The sequence below is a fragment of the Oryctolagus cuniculus genome, chromosome 16, assembly GCF_964237555.1.
Source record: "Oryctolagus cuniculus chromosome 16, mOryCun1.1, whole genome shotgun sequence".
In the NCBI taxonomy this organism is placed as follows: Eukaryota; Metazoa; Chordata; class Mammalia; order Lagomorpha; family Leporidae; genus Oryctolagus; species Oryctolagus cuniculus.
The window spans coordinates 29,767,214-29,790,710 of NC_091447.1; the positions used below are offsets into that span (position 1 = coordinate 29,767,214).

At 41.1% G+C, this 23,497-nt stretch overlaps 1 protein-coding gene across 8 annotated transcripts in view; it reads left to right on the plus strand.

The window, feature by feature from the left end:
* Positions 1-23,497, plus strand: part of RALA (RAS like proto-oncogene A) — a 71,996-nt gene that overhangs the window by 27,507 nt on the left and 20,992 nt on the right. For 6 of the 8 annotated variants that reach the window (XM_002713768.5, XM_017344442.3, XM_070059756.1 and 3 more), the window contains 2 exons: positions 20,175-20,327; positions 21,684-21,892. In XM_002713768.5, the coding sequence (XP_002713814.1) occupies positions 20,214-20,327; positions 21,684-21,892 (323 nt within the window). In that variant the 5' untranslated portion in view covers positions 20,175-20,213. Of the gene's footprint in view, positions 1-9,280; positions 9,540-20,174; positions 20,328-21,683; positions 21,893-23,497 lie in introns of those variants that run through there. The other 2 variants (XM_070059758.1, XM_051852910.2) reach the window with 2 other exon arrangements.

Consider the following 23,497-nt stretch of genomic DNA (forward strand, 5'->3'; position numbering starts at 1 on the left):
TGAAGTCTAAAAGATAATTTTTTTAAGTATCTAACCGAAATCCCTGAATATTTTAAATCCTTAAATAGGTATTTGTTTCACTTCTGTTTCACCCACTTACCAGCTAGTGTGGCACTTCTATACAGCAGACATTTTTTCCAGGAAGTCAGACTTACACTTCCCTATCAACACAGCTTTATAAATAGAGGCTGTCATTATCAAAACTCTGGAGTCCTATGCAGAATTTGGAATTTTGTATATATTAAAGGGATCTGATCCTGGGCTCAGTCCTTTTATTTTTACAGATTTGAAAACCATGGTCTTTACAGGTTAATACATGGCAGAAAACTAAAATCTTTAGAGGATAGTAAGTAGTAGAACCTAAATCTATTGACTCATATTCAAGTCTCCTTTCTGATAAAGTATGTAACCAGGGGCTTTGCTTATGCTTAAAAATACTGTGAAAGTGAGAAATGAGTTGATACATACACTTTTTTTTTTATAAGATGATTTTTTTTATCTTTTATTTAATGAATATAAATTTCCAAAGTACGACTCATGGGTTACAATGGCTTCCCCCCCCATACCGTCCCTCCCACCCACAACCCTCCCCTTTCCCACTCCCTCTCCCCTTCCATTCACATCAAGATTCATTTTCGATTATCTTAATATACAGAAGATCAGCTTAGTATACCTTAAGTAAGGATTTCAACAGTTTGCTCCCACACAGAAACATAAAGTGAAAAATAATAGATGATTTTTTTTAAATGATGATGAAATCAGATCAGACCTATTGTCATGTTTAATCCCAGTGAGAGTCAAGTTGGGAATTGATAATTTCTTTTTTCTTTTTTTTTTTTTTTTACAGAAGATCAGTTTAGTGTACATTAAGTAAAGATTTCAATCGTTTGCACCCCCATAGAAACACAAAGTGAAATATACTGTTTGAGTACTCATTATAGCATTAAGCCTCAGTGTACAGCACATTAAGGACAGAGATCCTACATGAGGAGTAAGTGCACAGTGACTCCTGTTGTTGACTTTACAAATTGACACTCCTGTTTATGGCATCAGTAATCTCCCTATGCACCAGTCATGAGTTTCCAAGTCTATGGAAGCCCCTTGAGTTCTCTGACTCTTATCTTGTTTAGACACGGTCATAGTCAAAGTGGAGGTTCTCTCCTCCCTTCAGAGAAAGGCACCTCCCTCTTTGAAGACCTGTTCTTTCCACTGGGATCTCACTCACAGAGATCTTTTTGCCAGAGTGTCTTGGCTTTCCATGCCTGAAATACTCTCATGGGCTTTTCAGCCAGATCCGAGTGCCTTTAAGGCTGATTCTGAGGCCAGAGTGATACATACACTTTGTTTTGCTAATAACTTTCCCATCAACCAAGAAAGAAACTTTTGTCTTTTTTCACAGTCAGCTCTTCATTCAACAAATATTTTTTTAAAGGCCTTCTATGTGTCAGGCTTTATACAGATTAATGGAGATAGAGCAGTAAACAAACCAGACAAAATCCTTGCCCTCATGGATCTTATGTTCTTTAGAGGGGAGACCTAAAAGACATGATGGAGTGAGTTATCTATGTATATGCTAGTAGAAGGAATAATAAAATTTAGGACCTTATGGACCATTATGAGGCTTTTTTTTTTTTTAAAGATTTATGTATTTATTTGAAAGGCAGAGTCACAGAGAGGCAGAGGCAGAGAGAGAGAGACAGACAGATAGAGGTCTTCCATCCACTGGTTCACTCCCCAAATGGCTACAATGGCCAGAGCTGTGTCACTCAGGAGCCAGGAGCTTCTTCCAGGTCTGCCATGTGGGTGCAAGGGCCCAAGGACTTTAGCTGTCTTCTACTGCTTCCCAGGCTGTAGCAGAGAGCTGAATTGAGAGTGGAGCAGCCAGGACTTGAACTAGTAGCCATATGGGATGCAGGCAGTGGCTTTACCTGCTATGCCACAGCACTGGCCCCGAGACTTTTATTCTAAATAATATGGAAAGTTTCTCCGGGGTAGATGTATTTTGAGGATAGAACCAACAAATTTGCCAGCAGATCAGATGTAGGTTTTGACTATGGGCTTTGGCTTAAGCAACATCTTAAAGGATGGGTTTGCCATTTACTGATAGAGGAGAAGCAAAGAGAAGCAGGTTGGGTAGATGAAATTAAAAGTTGAGTTTTAGACAGTTTGAAGTTTAGACAGTTTACTTAAAGATTCCTATTAGAGCCGGCGCCGTGGCTCAATAAGCTAATCCTCCGCCTTGCGGCACCAGCACACCGGGTTCTAGTCCCAGTCAGGGCGCCGGATTCTGTCCCGGTTGCCCCTCTTCCAGGCCAGCTCTCTGCTATGGCCTGGGAGTGCAGTGAGGATGGGCCAAGTCCTTGGGCCCTGCACCCGCATGGGAGACCAGGAGAAGCACCTGGCTCCTGGCTTCGGATCGACGCAGCACGCCGCCGGAGTGGGCACTGGGGGGTGAACCAACAGCAGAGGAAGACCTTTCTCTCTCTCTTTCACTGTCCACTCTGCCTGTCCAAAAAAAAAAGATTCCTATTAGATACTAGTTCTAGATGTTAAGTAAGCAGTTGAGTAAGAGTCTGGTGTTCATAGAGAAATGAAATCTGGAGGTATAAATTTGAGTGTCATTCCCATATGGATGATATGTAAGTGCTGTGATTTGAATGTTTGTGTCTCCTCCAAAATTGGTGTTGAAAATTGGTCCCCTGTGCAACACTAACAAGAGATGGGGGTGCTTATGAGGTCATTACATGATGAGGTCAGAACAACTATTAAAGGGCTGGAGGGAACTAGCTAGACTCCTTTGCTCTTCTGTCATGTGAGGCCATGACATTCACCCCCAAACCTGTGGCACCTTGATCTTGGGCTTCTAATTCCCAGAACTGTGAGAAATTTTGTTTTATGTAGTATGCCTAGTCAGGTATTTTGTTATACCAACACAAATGGCCTTAGACACTGAGGTCATGAAGGGACTGAGTGTGGAAAGAAAAGAGGTGTAAGCTAACCTGTGAGATCTACCAACATTCAGAGTGAGGTATATAGAAAAGGAGCACCCATAGAAATTTGTGAAGAACCAGATGATTGTGGTATCCTGGAAATGAAAGTGTTTTAGGCCGGCGCTGCGGCTCACTAGGCTAATCCTCCGCCTTGCGGCGCCGGCACACCAGGTTCTAGTCCCGCTTGGGCCACCGGATTCTGTCCCGGTTGCCCCTCTTCCAGGCCAGCTCTCTGCTGTGGCCAAGGAGTGCAGTGGAGGATGGCCCAAGTCCTTGGGCCCTGCACCTCATGGAAGACCATGATAAGTACCTGGCTCTTGCCATCGGATCAGCGTGGTGTGCTGGCCGCAGCGCGCCAGCCGTGGCGGCCATTGGAGGGTGAACCAACGGCAAAGGAAGACCTTTCTCTCTGTCTTTCTCTCTTTCACTGTCCACTCTGCCTGTCAAAAAAATAAAAATAAAAAATAAAAAAGTGTTTTAAAAGAAAGAGGGAGTGATCATCTGGGTCAGCTGCTACTGATAAGTGATGTGCCACGAAGGTTGAAAATTGGCCATTGACTTTAGCAATGGAGAGGTCATTGGTGACCTTAGGCCTAGGATCGGGAGGACATAAGAGGAGCAAAATGGGAGAGCTTGAGAAGTGGAAGTAAAGTTGAGAGTTTTGCGTGTGTGTGTGTGTGTGTGTGTGTGTTTTAAGATTGATTTATTTAATTGAAGGCAGAGGCAGAAAAAGAGAAGTCTTCAATCTGCTGCTTCACATCCTACATGGCCATAACCACCAGAGCTGGGCTGATCCGAAACCAAGAGCCAGGAGGTTTTTCCGGGTCTCCCATGCTGGTGCAGGGGCCCAAGGACTTGGGCCATCATCCACTCCTTTGCCAGGCTGTAGCAGAGAGCTGTATCAGAAGTGGAGCAGCCAGGTATCGAACTGGTGCCCATATGGGATGTTGGCACTGCAAGCTGTGGCTTTTACTCGCTATGCCCCTTGCTGGCCCCAAGAGTTTTTTAGTTTTTAGAATTGATGAAAAAACATGTTTGGATCCCATAGAGAGGGACAAATTGATGCTTGAAAAAGGAGAGAATTTAGGGAGCAGTGTCTATTGGGTTAGCTAGAGGGAACGGAATCTCTTGCATGAATGGACTTAACAAGGGCACTTAAGTGAATTCCCTTTTATGACACAAGTTTGTAAACTAACTATTGAGCCAGACCCAATCTGCTGCCTGTTTTTAAAATAAAGTTTTATTGGAACACAGCCCTACTCATTGATTTAGTTGTCTGAGATTGTTTTCAACCTACAGTAGCAGAATTGAGTAGATGCTGCAGAAACACCTAAAATAACTAGAAACAGTTTGTTGACCCTACACTTACTGCTACTAAAGGGAAGACAGGATGAAACGAGTGGGTGTGGGAAGTAGAAGACCAATGTAGGGAACCAAACATTTTAAAGAAAGTGTTCAAACTTTAAAGCAACTGAGATCGGCATAATTTACAAGACAGCAATTGATAACCATACAGTTAGTTTACAATTTTGGAGGCCAAGGCCTTTTTCTGGTCGTGGTCAAACTAGATCAGAACTATGAATGTAGAGCAGTATGACTTGCAGCTTAGGTGCTTTTTCCTCAGGTGGGTGTTTGGAAAAGGCCTTGGCCTCCAAAATTGTAAACTAACTGTATGGTTATCAGTTGCTGTGTTGTAAATTATGCCGATCTCAGTTGCTTTAAACAATTGACATGAATGATCCCACTGTTTCTGAAAGTTGGGAAACTGGAAGCCTCTTAGCTGTAAGTTCTTATCCAGAGTCTCTCATGAGGCTGCAGTCAGGTTGTCAGCCCGGGCAGCAGTCACACGAGACGGGGCTGGAGAGTCTGCTGCTAGCTCACTCACATGGCTGTTGGCACGAGGCTCCAGTTCCTTGCCACATGGGTCTCTCCATAAGAGCGTTCACAGCAAGGTTTTGCCTGTAATGACAGAGAATGACCAGGACAAAGGCCTCAGTATTTTTTAACCTTATCCTGCAAGTGACATGCCTTCACTTCTGCTGTCTCATACTAGTCACATGGAGAAACCCTGCACAGCATAGGCAAAGCCTACATAAGGCTGTGAAAACCATAGGTGAGGATCACTGGGAGCTGACTTGAGGCTGACTACTACACTATCTAGAGTGTGTGCAAAAACTGTATTGCGCTATGTACTTCCAACTTGACTATGTGAGCAGTGTTTCCATAACTGCCCAGAGTAGCTATCTGTGAGTTTGATTATATTAGAGCCCAACCACACTTTAAAATATTTTTTTCTTTTTTACTTAGCTTTTTTTTTTCCTGATTACCAAAAGTTACATTCATGGTAGAAAATTCAAATACAGATAAACAAAAAGCCCTGAGAAATAATACATTTTTAAATTTTCTCTTATTCAGATTACTTACTGAAATTTTACTTTGTTATCTTAATTTTTCTGTGCTTAGTCATAGCTGTTAAAAATAAAGTTCATACATAAATACTGAAGATATTTTTCATTGTCATTCATTACTCAATCATTTTAATGACTTATGATTCCACTGTATGGCTATCCATAATCCTGTTATTAAATTCTCATATTAAATTATTATTAAATTCTCATATTAAGTTCAGCAAAGGCAATTAACTGGATAAGTTTTGAAACATTTGTATTCCTTTTGAAATAGGACCACAGTAGAGCTTCTTCTGAGTTGAGAGTCTGTTGGTTTTTATTGGACTTTCAAAGAGTGCTGGAATATTCATATTCTCAGTTAATTTGCAAAAATAGTTCAGGGACTGGCACTGTGGTGTAGTGGGTAAAGCCTCTGCCTGCCGTGCCAGCATCCCATGTTGGCGCTGGTTTGAGTCCTGCCTGCTCCACTTCCAATCCAGCCCTCTGCTATGGCCTGGGAAAGCAGTGGAGGATGGCCCAAGTCCTTGGGCCCCTGCACCCACGTGGGAGACCCAGAAGTAGCTCCTGGCTCCTGGCTTTGGATCTGCACACCTCCAACCATTGCAGCCATTCAGGGAGTGAACCAGTGGATGGAAGACCTCCCTTTCTCTGCCTTTGCCTCTCTGTAACTCTGCCTTTCAAAATAAATAAATGTTTTTGAAAAATTAGTTCAGTTACTGCAAAAATCTGTTCCATAAGCCTGTTTTGCTGGATATAAACTTATTGCAATTCTGATGTTCCTCTAACTCTGAAACCTCATGATGTCTGTGTAAGGTAAGAAGCAAAAAAGTTTTTGTAGAGCTTTATAGCTTGTTGTGTAGTGAATGCCTTTTTTTTTTTTTTTTTTTTTTTTTTTTTTTTTTTTTTTACAGGCAGAGTAGACAGAGAGAGAGAGACAGAGAGAAAGGGCTTCCTTTACCATTGGTTCACCCTCTAATGGTTGCTGCGGCCGGCATACCGCGCTGATCCGAAGCCAGGAGCCAGGTGCTTCTCCTGGTCTCCCATGCGAGTGCAGGGCCCAAGCACTTGGGCCATCCTCCACTGCACTCCCGGGCCACAGCAGAGAGCTGGCCTGGAAGAGGGGCAACCGGGACAGAAACTGGCTCCCCGACCGGGACTAGAACCTGGTGTGCCGGCGCCGCAAGGCGGAGGATTAGCCTATTGAGCCACGGTGCCGGCCGTGAATGACTTTCATAAATGGCTATGTTATCAGCAGATTGAATTCCTTTGTAGTCAAAATTGATAAAGTTGTATTAATTTATTTTAAAAATTGCATGAAATATCAGCTCAACTCAGCAGACCTCCCTCTGACAATTTTCTATTTCATGTTTTTCATAGACTTTATTGAATATTAGTTTCATAAAAGCTGATTTAACTTCTGAGACCCGTGTGTAGCTTGTCCTCAGTGCATGGAACATTCTAGGCCACACAGCATAGCATTAGCGGATGTGGGAGCAGTCTCATGTCTCACTCATCTGCTTTGCTGACTGCCCTGCCGTATCCTTCCCTGCAATCAAGAATTCTTTTTTTAAGATTTATTTATTTTACTTGAGAGGCAGAAAGAGGTCTTCCATCCGCTGGTTCTAGTCCCTGCTGCTCCTCTTCCAACCCAGCTCTCTGCTATGGCTTGGGATGGCAATAGAAGATGGCTCAAATCCTTGGGCCCCTGCACCCGTGTGGGAGACTGGAAGAAGCACCTGGCTCCTGGCTTCAGATCGGCCCAGCTCCAGCTATTGCTGCTGTTTGGGGAGTGAACCAGCGGATGGAAGACCTTTTTCTCTGTCTCTCCTTCTGACTGTCAGTAACTCTCTCTCAAATAAATAAAATCTTTAAAAAAAAGAAAATCATTGCCTAGGGGCTGGCACAGTGGTGCCAGCATCCCATGTGGGCACCGGTTCGTGTCCCCGCTGCTCCACTTCTGATCTGGCTCTGTGCTATGGCCTGGAAAAGCAGTGGAAGATGGTCTAAGTCCTTGGGTCGCTGCACCCATGTGGGAAACCCAGAGAAGGCTCCTGATTCCTGGCTTCAGGTTGGTTCATGTCCGGCTGTTGCAGCTATTTGTGGTGTGAACCAGTGGTTGGAAAAACTTCTCTGTCTCTCTGCCTCTGCCTCTCTGTAACTCTGCTTTTCAAATAAGTAAATAAATCTTTTTTAAAAATCATTGCCTAATCCAAGGTCACATGCTTTCATCAAGAAGTTTTGTGATTTTAGATTTTATACTTAGGAATGGTCCATTTTGAGTTAATTGTGGTATAAGAAGAAATGGATCTAAGTTCATTTTTTCATGTATGAGTATCTGTTCCAGCATTGCTGAAAAGATTCTCTTACTGCATTGTCTTATGCACCTTTGTCAACAGATACTGCAAACTGTAAACAGCCCAAATGTCCATCAGTAGGTAGAGAAATGAATTACTGTATCCATACCATCAAATACTACTCAGCAATAAAAAATATATAGAATGTTAATACAAGCCATAGGGATGAATCACAACAATATGCTGGGCAAAAGAAGCTTGATGAAATAGTACATATTGCTTAGTGCCATTTATATGAAACTCTAGAAATTGCTAACTAATATATGGTTACAGAAAGCAAATCAGTGTATGGAGGCGAAGGGGACAAGGGAAGTGAGGAATTACAGTGGGACAAACTGAAATATGAAGTTTATTTTATGTTTTACCTCAATAATGCAGTTACAATAAAATTTATATAGAATAATAATATTTTGATAACCTTTTTGATAAACATGGTTTTTCCCCTGATTCCTTGGTCTTTGTACTAAAACTCCAGTTTATTATTGCTATTAAAAATGGTGTATCCATATCTCAACATAGTATTTGGAAAAGATTGTGATCATCGTAAACTCTCTTCAAGTACACCTTTTCTTTGTTTATTCAAGTCATGTCATGCCATTCCCTACCAAACCTGTTAACTTTCCTTGGTATCATTGTTTAGTTATCTATAAATCCACTTTGCTTGTTAGCATTTAACCTAAAGTTCCTCAAATTGCCCACAATATTTCATTAGTAGAAATTTCACATTGTACCAGGATTAAGGTAAGGCTTAAGGGGTAAGGAGTGAAAAAGGAAATGAGCAGGGGCAGATCGTATGGGAAGACAGTATCAAGGGATTTAGATTTTAACTTACGAACTGTATGGAGTCCTTGAAGAATTTTAAGCAACCTCTGTCAAACTAATTTCACTTGTTATAGTGACAGGTTGAGTTTACATAAAAAGGCAGCCACTGTTAATATAAGGAGCTTGTTATCCATGACAATAATATTTTAGTACTTAGTTCTGTAGAGTGGCAGGTCAGAACTCCTAGTTTGCTATCTTAAATGCATTCCTATGCTTTGCTTTGTACATTATAGTTCCATTCTGTCAACTGAAATATAACCAGCAGTTCAAATTTCAGAATTAGTGCATGTTCTTACTGCAGAGTGTTTCTTAGATTTATGAGAATGACAGCTATATTTAGGCCTACGAATTCAGTCTACATACAGGCCTCATTTATTCATGCTTGCTATTTCTCAGTTTGCAGTCTTATAAAATAACATGTAAGAGCTTTTTGATCTTTTATTTTTCTTTGGTTCAAGGCTCACTGATTTGAGATTAGTTATAAGGCCACTACTGATTAATGACAACAGCAAGAACCCAGAAAGTAAAAAATAAAAGGTGACTTACAAGCTGCAGCCAATTATATAGCAACCAGAGTGCTTTGTTGTTAAAGAGTCTATTGTAACAGATCTCTGTCTTTCATGCAGCACCTGTCACCATGCAACCAGAGCCATGTTTTTGAACACCTGGCATAACATGAAACTACAGGGTCACCAGGGGGTCAGTCCTGCAGGAAGTTAGTTAAACTCAGGCTCAGTTGGGTAAACTCAGTGCTCTAGTATGACAGATTGGTGAATGTGGAAGCCCATACATGGGTCCTCCTTACTAAGTAAAACAAACACTCTGCTCGTCCCTAGCTTTTGGTTTAGAGTGAACGACCAAAGGTAACAGATTGCTTCAGAAGTCTTTTCCAAGTTTACAGCGTTTCCACATCTGTCTGCCTGCCATGGCATAAGACACACAAGACCTCCTGGATCCTATCTTGGGTAAGTCCCAGTTTTTACTCTGCTCGAACTCTCTGGAGTTTCTTGCAAGGACTAATTTCTTCTCAAGCCCTTTTTCCTTCATGAAAAATGGAGGAATTGGATTATTTTAAGGCTTCCTTCTGTGAGTCTTCAGTCTCATTTTATGCATACTTTAAAAAATCTTATGATGAAATTTGTAGGTAAAAATGAAAGCAGTTTGTTAAAATCATGTGGTATGATAGAATCAGGAAAAATAGATCACACTGAAGGGTGCTGTATTGGAGGATATCTCCAGGAAACTCCCGCTTTCTGTGGGGCTTGGTCTTCCAAATGTTACCTGTGACTCTCAAACTGTCCTCTGTTTTGTTGAAGCCTGCAAGCCTTAAATCACAATTAAATGCTACAGCATTGCTTTTGACCATTAATTTGAATTTTAAATATATGATTGGCTTTTAGTGGTAAAATTTTAAAAGATGAGAGGTTTCCTTATATGTGTGCCTGCTGCCCATCCTATGTCCTACCAGACCATTCTTGATGAGCCAGGATTGTATTCAGTACACACCCATTACAGAGAAGGGTACTCCTTCCCTCCTGGTCTCTCTCTGATTTAAGAGTAATATGGCATGCATTCTAGTTCCATACACCGAGCCTTCAAAAAGTTTGAAAAAGTGGAATCAAAGAATAATGTGTGTTTTCCACAAACTTTTTGAAACCTCTTCTTTTATTGTTAATGTTTAATTTGTTAGAAAAGACTGAAGAGGGTTATTTCTTCCTAAACCACATAGACAATTGCTAAATGCAGAGCTTGTCTTAATGTTCTGTGCTGTCTTCTGTCACCACCTCAATCCATTTTTAACCCCAGTGACTTCCTCCCAAATCCAGTGATTTGCACTGTGGCATCTGTGACGGGTGCTCTTCTTTTTCAGCAGTCTCCATCACCCTCACCTCCCCATACAAAATTTAGATATATTTTTGCCTACCTCTTCTTTCCTGGTATTGTTAGAACTTTTGACAACTTAATTAAGTACCTGTTACAAAGTAGTATGCTCAGTAAAATATTAGTTGTTTTTATTCTTGGTTACTTTCTATTAGATAAACCATGAAAAATTGTTATTTCTTTAGGTGAAAAAAATCTCATTAGTTTCATATGGTTTAACATTATGGATATTTGCAGTGCTGATCCTTAACCAGAGATGTGAATTAGAATTATCTAGGTGGCACACACTTCAGTGAATCGGGATTTTTCTGGATAGGTCTTGGGGTAAATATGTTTTGGAAAAAAAAAAAAAAAACCCTGCCCAGATGATTCTTATTTCATACTTCTGGCTAAAAGCACCTGTGAGACCATCTTCCCTTCAGGTTATTTTCCTGATGTAGCCGTTCTTATATAGACCTATATGTTTTTATATAGATGTTTTCATGATTTCTGAGTCTTTTTTGTTTTCATACTTTGTAACTTCATTCTTTCATAAAACTTAAACAGGATTTTGCACTATCCAAATATACTTTTGCCTTTTCATGAAAAAGGAGGCCACAGTTCATTATTAACTTACCTTAATGACTCACCTTGCAGCTTACTTACGTCATTCATAATTTTAATGCAGTCAAGAGAAAACAGAGGGAGTTAACCTCTGAGATGTAATTTGCATGTCATATGCTTATTAACCAGTGTTTTCTGAGTAAGCAGGCTCCAAATAAGACCAAAATTATGAGCAAAATTTTTTCTTACTTCATTAGCAAATATAGAAAAAACAACAGAAAAGAGAGTTCTGAGTTTTTTTCTACCTCTTACTGTCATGTTATAATTTGCATTCTTTAAAAATGAGCAGTTGGTGTAGTGTTCAGATACCACTTGGGACATCTGGATCCCACATTGGAGTGCCTGGGTTTGACACACAACTCTGCTTCTGATTGTAGCCTCCTGCTGATACTCAACTTGGCTCAAGTAGTTGGGTCCCTGCCACCCATATGGGAGACCTGGTTTGAGTTAATCACCTGGCTTCTGGCCCTGCTTTAGTGCCTCATTAACTTTTTAAAACACAGAAGTTTAGTGTGGCTTCTGTATAAAAATGACTTTCAAATGTGTGAAGCATTTCATTAGAAATGCATACACACATGGATACAAGTACACTTACAAGGGTGTACTCTGATGTTTAACTCAAGAATTTTTCTCACAAAGGAATATTGAATTTTATTTAATGTCTTTTCTCTTGCATTGATTCTGTGAATTTTCTCATTGAGCCTATTCATGGCATTGAATTTTTATAGCATTCTCTCTCTCTTTTTTTAAGATTTATTTATTTGAAAGTCAAAATTACTGGGAGAGAGAGAGAAAGAGAGAGAGACCTTCCATTCACTGATTCACTGCCCAGATGGCCACAGTGGCCAGGACTGAGCCAGACCGAAGCCAGGTACCAGCAGCTTCAACCAGGTCTCTGATGTGGGTACAGGGACCCAAGCACTTGGACCATCCTCTGCTACTTTCCCAGGAACATTAGCAGAGGGCTCAATGGGAAGTGGAGCAGCCGGAACCCAATCCTATGCCCATATGGGATGTCGTTGCTGCAGATGGCAACTTAACCTGCTGTGCCACACCGCCAGCCCCTTTATAACATTCTTAATATTAAGCTATTATTGTTGTCTTTATTTATGATTCTTTGGCCATCCATGTGACGAAACTGGTTTATTCTTGAAGTTAGGATGGAATAATAATATTCTTTAAAACCCAGGGCAGTTTTAATTACATATCTTTGAGATTTTTCATGGTTTCTAAATTTGAAATATTTGGGTGTTCCAATTCTAGTCAATTCAGGATGTTAACAGGTTTATAGTAAAAAAACTTTAGGCTTAAATTCACGTGTCTGTCTCCTCTTGTGTCCAACTCCCTGTGAAATGACAAGGAGAGGAATTTACAGACAGAAATGTGTGAATCTGTAATAGCACAGAGAATGGGAACAGATGGAGTGACCATCAGCAAAGCAGAGACTTTCCAGGTTCTAGAAGATAGAAAACAGATGGTGCTAATGGATGAAGCAGGGTAGAAGAGGCCCCAGCCCAGCATACCCATAGGGAGGGCTGCAAACGAAGTCTGTTCTTTCCCAAAGAGTCCCGAAGAGACTTAAGAATGAGTCAGTAGGATAGAGGGCAGAAGTTATGATAGGACATGATATTAATTAAAGGAGTATATCTGAAAAGCCAGCTGGATAATCCTAACCCAACAAACCCAACTCATAGAAACATGGCAACAATCTTGGTTGCATGTAAATTTTGGAAATACATTTCCAGAAAACTTCACTCTCCAAATGCGTGCATCTTCTGGGGCTGGGTCAAGGCCAAAGCAGGAGCTGAGAACTCAGTCCAGACACTGTGTGTATGAAGTACAAGGACCCAGCTACTTGAGCTATCACTGCCCTGCCGGGTCTGCCTTCGCAAGAAGCTGGAATTTGAATCCTGAACTGAGTATTGAACCCAGATACTTCTGGTGTAGGATGATGCAGGTGTCTTAACCACTAGGCTGAAGACCCACCCAGGTCCTTTGTTTTTTGAGTTAATGGTATTCTCTGTGTATCATGAAGAAATGTTTAATTTTCATGTGTCAAAATTAATTGCATTTCTTATTATCAGAGTTTTGTGCCTTCATCAACAAAGATCCTTCTCTTCCCAAGAATACAATCTGTCTTCATTATTCATGTTACCCTTTATGTTATCTAAGTATAATTATTATATACCTATATATACACTATACAGATTGTGTTAATTTTATTATTGGATATTCTTTGTGGATTTTGTATTACAAAATGGTGCTTTTCTTTCATTATATATTCTAATTGGTTACTTAAAGATTTAATTTTATATTGATTAAAGAACCATTTACATTTTGAAATCTTTTGTAGCAGTTTTTCAGTTGATTCCTTTGGCTTTTGTAGGTATAAAATCATATTATTGATTAATGATCACTTGCATCCTTACTTCTCTTCCCTTTTTTTGTTAAAAATGTATTTATTATTAATTTGAAAGGCAGAATGATAAAGAGAGGGAGAAACAGAAAAAGAGACAGAGATGGAGAGATCCTACATCCACTTGTTCACTCCCCAAATGGCCACAACAGCCAGGGCTGGTCCAGGCAGAATCAAGGAGCCTGGAACTCCATTCAGGTCTCCCATGTGAGTTGCAAGGGCCCAGGTATTTACTTGGACCATCTTCCATTACTTTCTCAGGCACATTTGCAGATAACTGGATTGGAAGTGGAGCAGCCAGTACTCAAACCAGCACTCTCATATGAGACTGCTGGCACAAGAAGCAACTTAACTCACTGCACCACAATGAAGACCTCCTTATTTCTCTTTCTAATATCATAAGATAGCACTTTCAGAACAATGTTGCATAAGAGTATGATAATAGACATTCTTAGCTAATTCCTGACTTCATGGACATGATTTAAGTCATTAAATGTAATGTTTTTGTGGCTTTAATTTTAAGATAGCCAATTTCTTGCTGTAATAAGTGAATACCAATCAATTTCTATTTTATTAAAGGGCTTTTGTGAGCATTAGACTAAATTTTATCAAATATCATTCTAGAACCTTAGATATTTTGTTTAAGGAATACAACTTCATGCATTTAATATATACAGATTTGGGAACATGATGCTTCTTCCCACCCTGCCTCCTTCCCACCCATACTCCCCCCTTTCTTCTTCCTTCCTTTTCCTTTCCCATTCTTATTTTTTACAGAGATACATTTTCAGTTAATTTTTTTTTAAGATTTATTTATTTATTTGAAAGAGTTACACAGAGAGAGAAGAGGCAGAGAGAGAGAGAGAGATCTTCCATCCACTGATTCACTCCTCAATTGGCCAGCAATGGCTGGAGCTGCGCTGATCCAAAGCCAGGAGCCAGGAGCTTCTTCCAGATCTCCCACGTGGGTGCAGGGACCCAAGGACTTGGGCCATCTTCTACTGCTTTCCCAGGCCATAGCAGAGAGCTGGATCAGAAGAGGAGCAGCCTGGACTCGAACTGGTGCCCATATGGGATGCCTGCACTGCAGGTGGCAGCTTTACCCATTGTGCCACAGCACCAGCCCCAACCATAAGCTTTTAATGTACTATTCATGTTGGAGGAAAAGCAACTGCTTTATTTAATATCTTTATTAATAAGGATTCTCTTACATCTTTGACCAGGCAGTATTCTATTAGCCTACATAATGAGCTAAGGCCTAATAACGAGTTTGTTTTTTATGGAAGTCTAAAAATGATAATTATGAACTCTAGAAATAAAATATTGTGGTTTTTGTTTTGCTAGACAAGGGAGTATTTGGTATTTTTTTTTTTTTAAGATTTATTCATTTACTTGAAAGTCAGAGTTAGAGAGTGAGACAGACGTTCCATCTTCTAGTTCATTCCCCAAATGGCCGTAGCAGTGGGGGCTGGGCCAGACCAAAGCCAGGAACTTAGAGCTCCATCCAGGTTCCCTCTGTGGGTGGCAGGGGTCCAAGCATTCAAGCCATCCTCCACTGTTTTCCCAGGTGCATTAACAGGGAGTTGGAATGGAAGTGGAACAGCTGGGACTTGAACAGGCACCCATGTGGATGCCGGCATCACAGGCGGTATCTTAACGCACCGTGCCAGCATGCCAGCCTCTGTGGTCTCTTAAGTTGATAGGATATTCCTTAGAAACTGTTGGAAGACTAGACTGGTGATTTGTTAGAAAAGTTCCTAAAGTTTAAAATAGAGAGGTTAGAGTTTAGCTTGGATATGATAGGCTGCAAAATCGCTCACAACATTTCCATGTCCTAATCACCAGAATCTCTGAATGTTTTTATCAAAATTTAGTGGCTTATCATCAAAGAAATTTATTCTCTTACAATCTGGGATGCCGGAAGTCTAAACAGTCTTAAGTTAGGGACAAAGTAGAAGTGTTAGCAGGGCTGGCTCCCCTGGAGGCTGTAGGAGAGAATCTGCTCATGGCTCTTTCCCTTCTAGAGACTGTAGGAAAAAAGGATTTGCAGGTTTGTTTAAATTAAGGATTTTCCTATGGAGAGATTTTGTTATCTGGGTGGGCCCTAAATATGTCACAGTGTTCATGTCACAGGGAAGTGGGGGAAGTTTGACTTCGGTAGAAGAGACGACATCATGGCCCTAAGGAGTGTAATGATGCAGCCAGGAACCAAAGCATGCTGGAGCCTCCAAGGGAGCCAGCCCTGCTGCTAACACTTCCACTTTGTCCCTAACTTAAGACTCTATTTAGACTTCTGGCATCCCAGATTGTGAGAGAATCAATTTCTTTGATTACAAGCCACTACATTTTGATGAAAACGAATACATTGTGTGTACCTGTTAACAAAACATGTTAGGACTTTGGGGTTCAACTACATACCCCCAGAACTTAGAACAGTGTCTTACATAATAAGGTAGGCTCTCAGTGTTTCTATAGAAGGAAAGAGGAAGGAAACAAAAAAAGAAAGAATCAGGGAGCTCATAAATAACATTTGGAGCATGATATACACACTTGGTTTCTGAATGAAGCAGAGAAAAACAGTGAGGCTGAAAACTTGCTGCTGCCCCATCACCAAGTACATTTTTTGTTTGTTTTAAGATTTATTTATTAGTTGAAAGGCAAAGTTTACAGAGAGAAAGAGCTTCCATCTTCTGGTTTACTCCCCAAGTGGACCACTGGGCTGATTCAAAACCAGGACTTGACAAGTCAGCTTCTATGACCCAGATTCCTAACTGAAGTTTAAAAAGTACATGCCTTGTACTATTGTTAATATAATAGAAGTGGTGACAACGTAGTTAGTGTATGTAATGTGCTCAAAACAATGCCTAGCACTTAGGGAGTGGTCAGTGAATGTATGTTTCCATTGTCCTCAGTACAGTCAGCAGTGGAAATCATGCCAGTTCAGTTGTGAAACTGCTGTCCCTGCTGCTCCTGCTGGGCCCTGAGCCCCTCCTCTCTTGCATGGGCTACTGGGAGGGCCTCCTATACTTTGAACTCTTGCATTTAAAGTCCATTTGCAGGGCCAGTGCCATGGCTCAGTTGGCTAATCCTCCGCCTGCGGCGCCGGCATCCCATGGTGGGCACCGGGTTCTAGTCCCAGTTGCTCCTTTTCCAGTCCAGCTCTCTGCTGTGGTCCGGGAATGCGGTGGAGGATGGCCCAAGTGCTTGGGCCCCTGCACCCGTGTGGGAGACTGGGGGTGGGGGGGAGGCTCCTGGCTCCTGGCTCCTGGCTCCTGGCTTCTGGCTTCTGGCTTCTGGCTTCTGATCAGCGCAGCGGTGGTGGCCATTTCGGGGGTAAACCAGCAGAGGGAAGACCTTTCTCTCTGTCTCTCTCTCTCATTGTCTAACTCTGTCAAATTAAAAAAAAAAAATCCATTTGCCATACTAGCCAGGAAAATTTCTTTTAAAAAATACATCAAAATTATGTCACGACTTAAAAACTCTCAGGATGCTTCTCAAGTGCAATAAAATCCAGACACCTTGCTGTGGCCTCCAAGGCTTTTTGTGGTTTGTCCTCTACCTGCCTCTTAGTGCCACTTCCTGTTGCTTATGGGCCATCTTCCACTCTGGCCTTCTGGTCCCTAGAACTTGCCAGCCCTCACCCCTTTTAGGGTCTTTGCACCTCTTCCCTATGTCAAATGTCGTGCCCTCAGAGGCGTCTAGTTCCTTCCTAACATTCAGGTCTCAGCTCAGATGTTGACTCTTCGGAGTGAGCATTTGGTGTAGTGGTTAACGTGCTGCTTGGGTTGCCCAAATCCCATGTCAGGATGTCTGGGATTGAGTCTTGACTCCATTCGCAATTCCAGTTTTCTGCTAATGCCCACCCTGGGAGGCAGCAGTGATGACCCAAGTAATTGGATCGCTACAACTCATGTGGGAGGTCCTGATTGAATTCTGGGCTTTTGTCTTCAGCCTGGCTCAGCTTCAGCTGTTACAGGCATTTGGAGAGAGAACCAGAGGGTGGGAGATGTCTGTCTATGTCTAGATATCTGCCTTTCAAATAAATAGAATTTTTTGACATGATACTACTTCAGAGGTGTCATCCTTGACCATCTGGTGAAAGTGGTCCTGCTCCCCCTCTTAATCCCATTTCTCCCTTATTTTTTTTTATTGCACTTGGTACTACTGGATTTTTTTTTCTTATTTTTATATCTGTTTGTCTTTTCGTCCCAAGGAAGCAGGGACTTTGGCATATTTAACATTAAAAGTAACCAGATCAGGGCTTGGGAGTTGAGTTTACAGTGGCAAATTTGTTAAATGGCACTGAGCAGTATTTCCTGGGTGGGAACTTGATTTCCCAGGTAGCCTTTTAAGTGTGGAATGTGCAGCGCATGGTGGTTAGGAAGTTTCTGTACCTTAGAAAAATGTCTTTGGGAATGTCTGCTTTTCTGTTTCTGAGTCATAGACTGTATTTTAATTTGTTCTGAAAGGAAAAGTGTTTTAACCAGGTTGTTGTAACTGTTAAATATTTTGCCTTAAGACACATGTACACCTTTTAGAATATTAATTGCTATGGTAACAACTGGAGCTTATGTGGTTCTTTTTGTTAAAAATTAAATAGTAGTTACGTAGCTGTGAAGTAATACCAGTAAACAAAGACCCTAATAGTGAGAAATGTTATTTCATGATTTATTTAGGATCACCAGCAACAACGCACTCCACAGAGTGGCTTAGACTTGGCATCCTTTAGACTTTTAATTTGTTATCCATAGACTATGATAATTTTCGGTGTTTGGGCAGTGGTAGGCAGTCAGAATCTACTGATCATGTGCTTGGTACTCAAAAGAGGAGCTAAATGGAGAGTGAAAACAGTCTCAAAGGACTTATAGTGATATATTAAATGGATAGTGGGATCGGCAGGATTTTTTGCTTACTGCTTTTCTGTATTGGGCAAATACACATGTGGAGTCTGAAGTAGTACCTACCTCCAAGACCCATAGCAAACTGCTTTCCCCTACTTGAGATTGACTGTAGCAAGAATAGCTACTTCACATTAATTTTTTCTGACACACTTCCAAGGTTTAGTCAGGCTGCAAATATTTGTTTATTCATTCACTAAGCACACGTACACTAAACGGCTGATTATGCCTAGCAGTGATAGTCATGTTGAGGATAAGATAACCGTGTGTACATGGCCTCTGCACCCAGGTTGCTCTTGGGATTCTAGAGAAGATCCATATTAAACAAGTACATGCTGAGGCGATTTTAAATTGTTTTAAGGGTTATTTAGGGAAGGTATCAGATGCTGAAAGCACAGGGCAGGGGAGAACCTCATTTATGTTGTTATCCCCCAAATTAAGGGGAATTAGCCAGATAGAATAAGAATATGCCCAGCACAGGGAACTATATAACAAAGGCCAAGAGGCATAGCAGAATGATTAAAGACCACAGAGAGACCAGTTTGGGCCCCATGCAGCCAAGCGGAGAGAGGTGCTTCCAAGACAGGTGAGGAGGTGTGAACTGTGAGACCAAAACAGGCCAAAGATACCCAGGAGGAAAGGGGCAACCCACCTGGTCTTTTTTTTTTTTTTTTTTTTTTTTGACAGGCAGAGTAGACAGAGACAGAGAGAAAGGTCTTCCTTTGCCGTTGGTTCACCCTCCAATGGCCACCGCGGCCGGCACGCTACAGCCGGCGCATCGCGCTGATCTGAAGCCAGGAGCCAGGTGCTTCTCCTGGTCTCCCATGCGGGTGTAGGGGCCCAAAGACTTGGGCCACCCTCCACTGCACTCCCTGGCCATAGCAGAGAGCTGGCCTGGAAGAGGGGCAACCGGGACAGAATCCGGCGCCCCGACCGGGACTAGAACCCGGTGTGCCTGTGCCGCAAGGCGGAGGATTAGCCTGGTGAGCTGCGGCGCCGGCCCCACCTGGTCTTCTAATGACAGTTTCTGCTCACACCCCACACACAATCAGCGGTTGCTGTGACCCCACAGATTTTTTTTTCCCAAGGCCTAGCACCTTAGCCAGAAGCAACTGCCAGTCATTACTACAAGCCCTGTACAACCCTGATCTTTTCCATGCTGAACACGTAAGTGTATTAAACAAAGGCGTATTCTGAGGAAAGGGTACAGTAGACTCAGTATTTGGGTTAGAGTGACCATCCACCTCAAGAAACACTGATTTCCAGTAAGAAGGTAGTTGGGGTAAACAGTGTTGAATCCTGTTTATAATTCTATTACCAAGTTGCTGGGATAAGATTTCTTCTTTTATTAGAAGACAGTAAATGGTAAGTAAGCCTTTTAATGAAATCTTTAACCACAGCATAGCAGTCTTGTTTTAATCAGCTGTTCTAACTGAATTTGGCAGGGGCAGCTCTTGGAGTATTGTGACCCATCAGCCTGTTTTCATAATCTGTGTGAATATATTCCAGTGCAGCTGATACCCCATTGTAGTCAGCCTGTGGTTGCCCTGAGAAATTTTCCTTTTTCGTCACAGCTCATTACTGAAAACCAACTGTTACAAGAGAATTGCTCTTGAGTCCTATGCTTGTTTTATTGCTATGGTATTTTCTGATAAGTGGTTCTTTCCCAAAGTGAGCATACTTCATTTGCCATCTGCTTAAAATCACTGCAGAATGAAACCTGATATCTTGAACCCTAAGGACATCATTTGTCTTTTCTAGAAGAATGTTCTAAGTGTAATTTCTTCTTTCATCCTCCTTAGATTCTTCTTAGTCCTTTGGTGGAAACTCTGCAACACAAGATGGCTGCAAATAAGCCCAAGGGTCAGAATTCTTTGGCCTTACACAAAGTCATCATGGTGGGGAGTGGTGGCGTGGGCAAGTCTGCTCTGACTCTGCAGTTCATGTATGATGAGGTAAGTGCTTGTCTCCTAATGGATATCAAAATTTGGACTTATCAGTATTTTTCTAGCTTAATTTTGGTACTATTTTGGATGGATTCCTTGAGTCCTTGAAAACTACTAATGTTTTCCATTTTTAAATTCAGAGCCAACATCTGTATATAACTTTATTTAACAAATCAAGAACTCAAGACCCTTGAAAACCTATGCTTTTAAAACAAAACTGAAAACAGTGTCTAGTTTTTGAGTGATCTAACTTGAGCTTTTAAAATTTTTTTTGTTTGAATATTCTCACCTTGAATTTCTAGAATAGGTGCATATAGTATCTAATTGAAACTTGAGATTAACATATATAAAGCATTCTTTAATGATCTAAATGAAAATTTCAGTTATTGTGTATTTGGCGTGGCTCTGTATTCACCATTAAATAAGTAATAGTTGTGTTGCTAAAACTTTTAATTTGTAGATTACAGGTTTGTGTGCAAGTCTTTGATCAGACTTGTTAAAGTCTCAGCCTGTATTTGTATATATTGTGTGTGAATGTATATATATTTATATACATACACACACACACATATACATATAGGATATATATACTATATCCTGTATATAGCAATGTATTTTTCCCTAGAGGACTGTTAACAAGGCTTAATGATTTAGGTATTGGTAATATAATGTACACATTTATCCTTAATTCTTCCTCCTCCCAGTAGAAGGCCAGACTTTGTGGTTATAGAGCACTCCTTTATTCCTCATAACACTCCTGCATGGTCTTACCACTTTACAGATGAGAAAGCAGAACCTCAGAGAGATTGCCTATCTTGGCCTAAAAATGATCTCCAATGCCAAACCTGTCTTCTGACAAAAATAATCCTGCAGATTTTCCCCACTACATATCTTTTTATTGCCTGCACATCAGCATTTCTTTCACACATACTCAAAATCCTTTAAGTCATTCAGTTGTCCTGCTTGTTGGTGACTGACAAAAGGTTTGGTCAGTGAGGGAATTTAACTTAGCCCCTGTCTTTGTAGATGAAGAAGCCATTAAAATTGCCTAAAATGAAAAGCAATGTTTTTTATTAATTTTTAATTTTCATTTCTATGTGCGCTTTTTAAATTATATCTTTTTTTAAGATTTATTTATTTATTTATTTGCATGCATTTCGTAAATACAACTTTAGGAACATAGTAATTCTTCCCACCATACCCGCCTTCCCAGTAATGTCACATTAACCACTGGGGAAACTGGGTAAAGTGTAAATGGGACCTCTTTGTGCTATTTGGTCAGCTTATAAATCCAATTATTTCAAAATAAGGAGTTTGAGGAAGTAAAAAGGAGTTGAAAATGGATGTGTTTTTCCTCTTTTGTAGTTTGTGGAGGACTATGAGCCCACCAAAGCAGACAGCTATCGCAAGAAAGTAGTGCTGGATGGGGAGGAAGTACAGATCGACATCTTAGATACAGCGGGGCAGGAGGACTATGCTGCCATCCGAGACAACTACTTCCGGAGCGGGGAGGGTTTCCTCTGTGTCTTCTCTATTACGGAAATGGAATCCTTTGCAGCCACAGCCGACTTCAGGTGTGTTTAAGAATTAGGTTGCTGCTGTGACATACTGCACAAGTTTCTTCCCCAGAACAAGTGGACACCTAGGGTTTCTCGCTGGTTGGTCTTTTACTCAGTCTCTTAATTGTGTTTACTACTTCACTGATGCAGCGTATGTCTCTCACCACCATGTATATACACACAGATGTTTAGGGTAGTTTGCATAATCTTACAGCCATTCCAGGGCCGGCTGTGTTAGAGCCTGAGTCTGTGACAGCCTCAAGGACCCACCCAAAGCCCTTTTACTTGTTAGTGAAATATTTCTTTTTAGAGCAAAATACTACTATTGCCTTCATAGTTAATACTTGGATCACATAATGGAGCTGACCCTGATTTTAATCTTTCTGTGTTAGTCATAGTTTTCAACACCCCTGTGATGCTCAGCAGGCACACTGCCTGACAGCACTGCATTTTTAAAATGTTGTAGACTGGTACACTAGGTTGTGTTACACAGGATATCTTGTTTATTGTTTACTAAATCATAATCTGGCATCCAATTTGGAGGGGGTTATGGTTTTGGGGAAGGAAGTTTGCTCTATATCTAAGAGAAATGTAGTGCAAATAAAGTTCTTGAGTGATCTTGCAGATACTACATGCATAGTCAGCTGAACATGATCTTTACTTACAGACTTTTATTTCCGTGTTGAGTGTCTGCTTTGGTTATTGAGGGCACAAAAGAAGCATGGCATATAGTCTCAGTTTTCAAAATTGCCACAACCTTGTCAAATATGTAAGGCATGTGTTCAAGAGCAAGTTAGTGACAAAGTCAAAAAACACGGGCAATGATCATGACAGAGGATCCAGGAACGGAAAGGAGCTAGGAGATCTTTATGAACAGATGAGCCTGAGGAAAAGGGTTTCCCAGATGAGGAAAGAAGGCATTTCAAGTGGTTGAGCAAAAAACTAGGGCTTATATAGAACATTCCTTTTTTGTACTCTTGAAAGTCCTTAAGAGCTCCAAAGATTCTAAGAGAACAAACATTCTTTGCAAAAAGGCATGTCATGGAGCCGGTGCTGTGGCATAACAGGTAAGGCTGCCACCTGCAACTCCAGCAGCCCATATGGGTACCAGTTCAAGTCCCAGCTGCTCCACTTTCTATCCAGCTCCCTGCTGATGTGCCTGGGAAAAGCAGTGGAAGATAGCCATAGTGCTCGGTCCTTTGCACCCACATGGGAGACCCAGATCAAGTTCCTGGCTCCTGGCTTTAGCCTGGCCCAACCTCAGCCATTGTGGCCATCTGGGGAGTAAACCAGTGAATGAAAGATTTCTCTCTCTGTGTCTCTCCCGCTCTCTGTAACTCTGACTTTCAAATAAATAATAAATTTTTTAAGAAAATTAAAAAAAATTTCTTTTGTCAATGAGAAACTTTAAAATATAGATTGATTCATGAATTAAGGCTGCTGGTTTCTATAAGGAAGGACTTCCATATGTGATAAAGTGCAAAGGGTGGCAGTTCCTAGTAACTTGGAATCCTGGGAGATGTATTGGAAGTTACATAAATGCCATTACCTTATTATTCATTCAACAAATACGTGACTGCTTAGCAGGCCAGTCCTAGGTAATGGAATAAATTTTGTCAC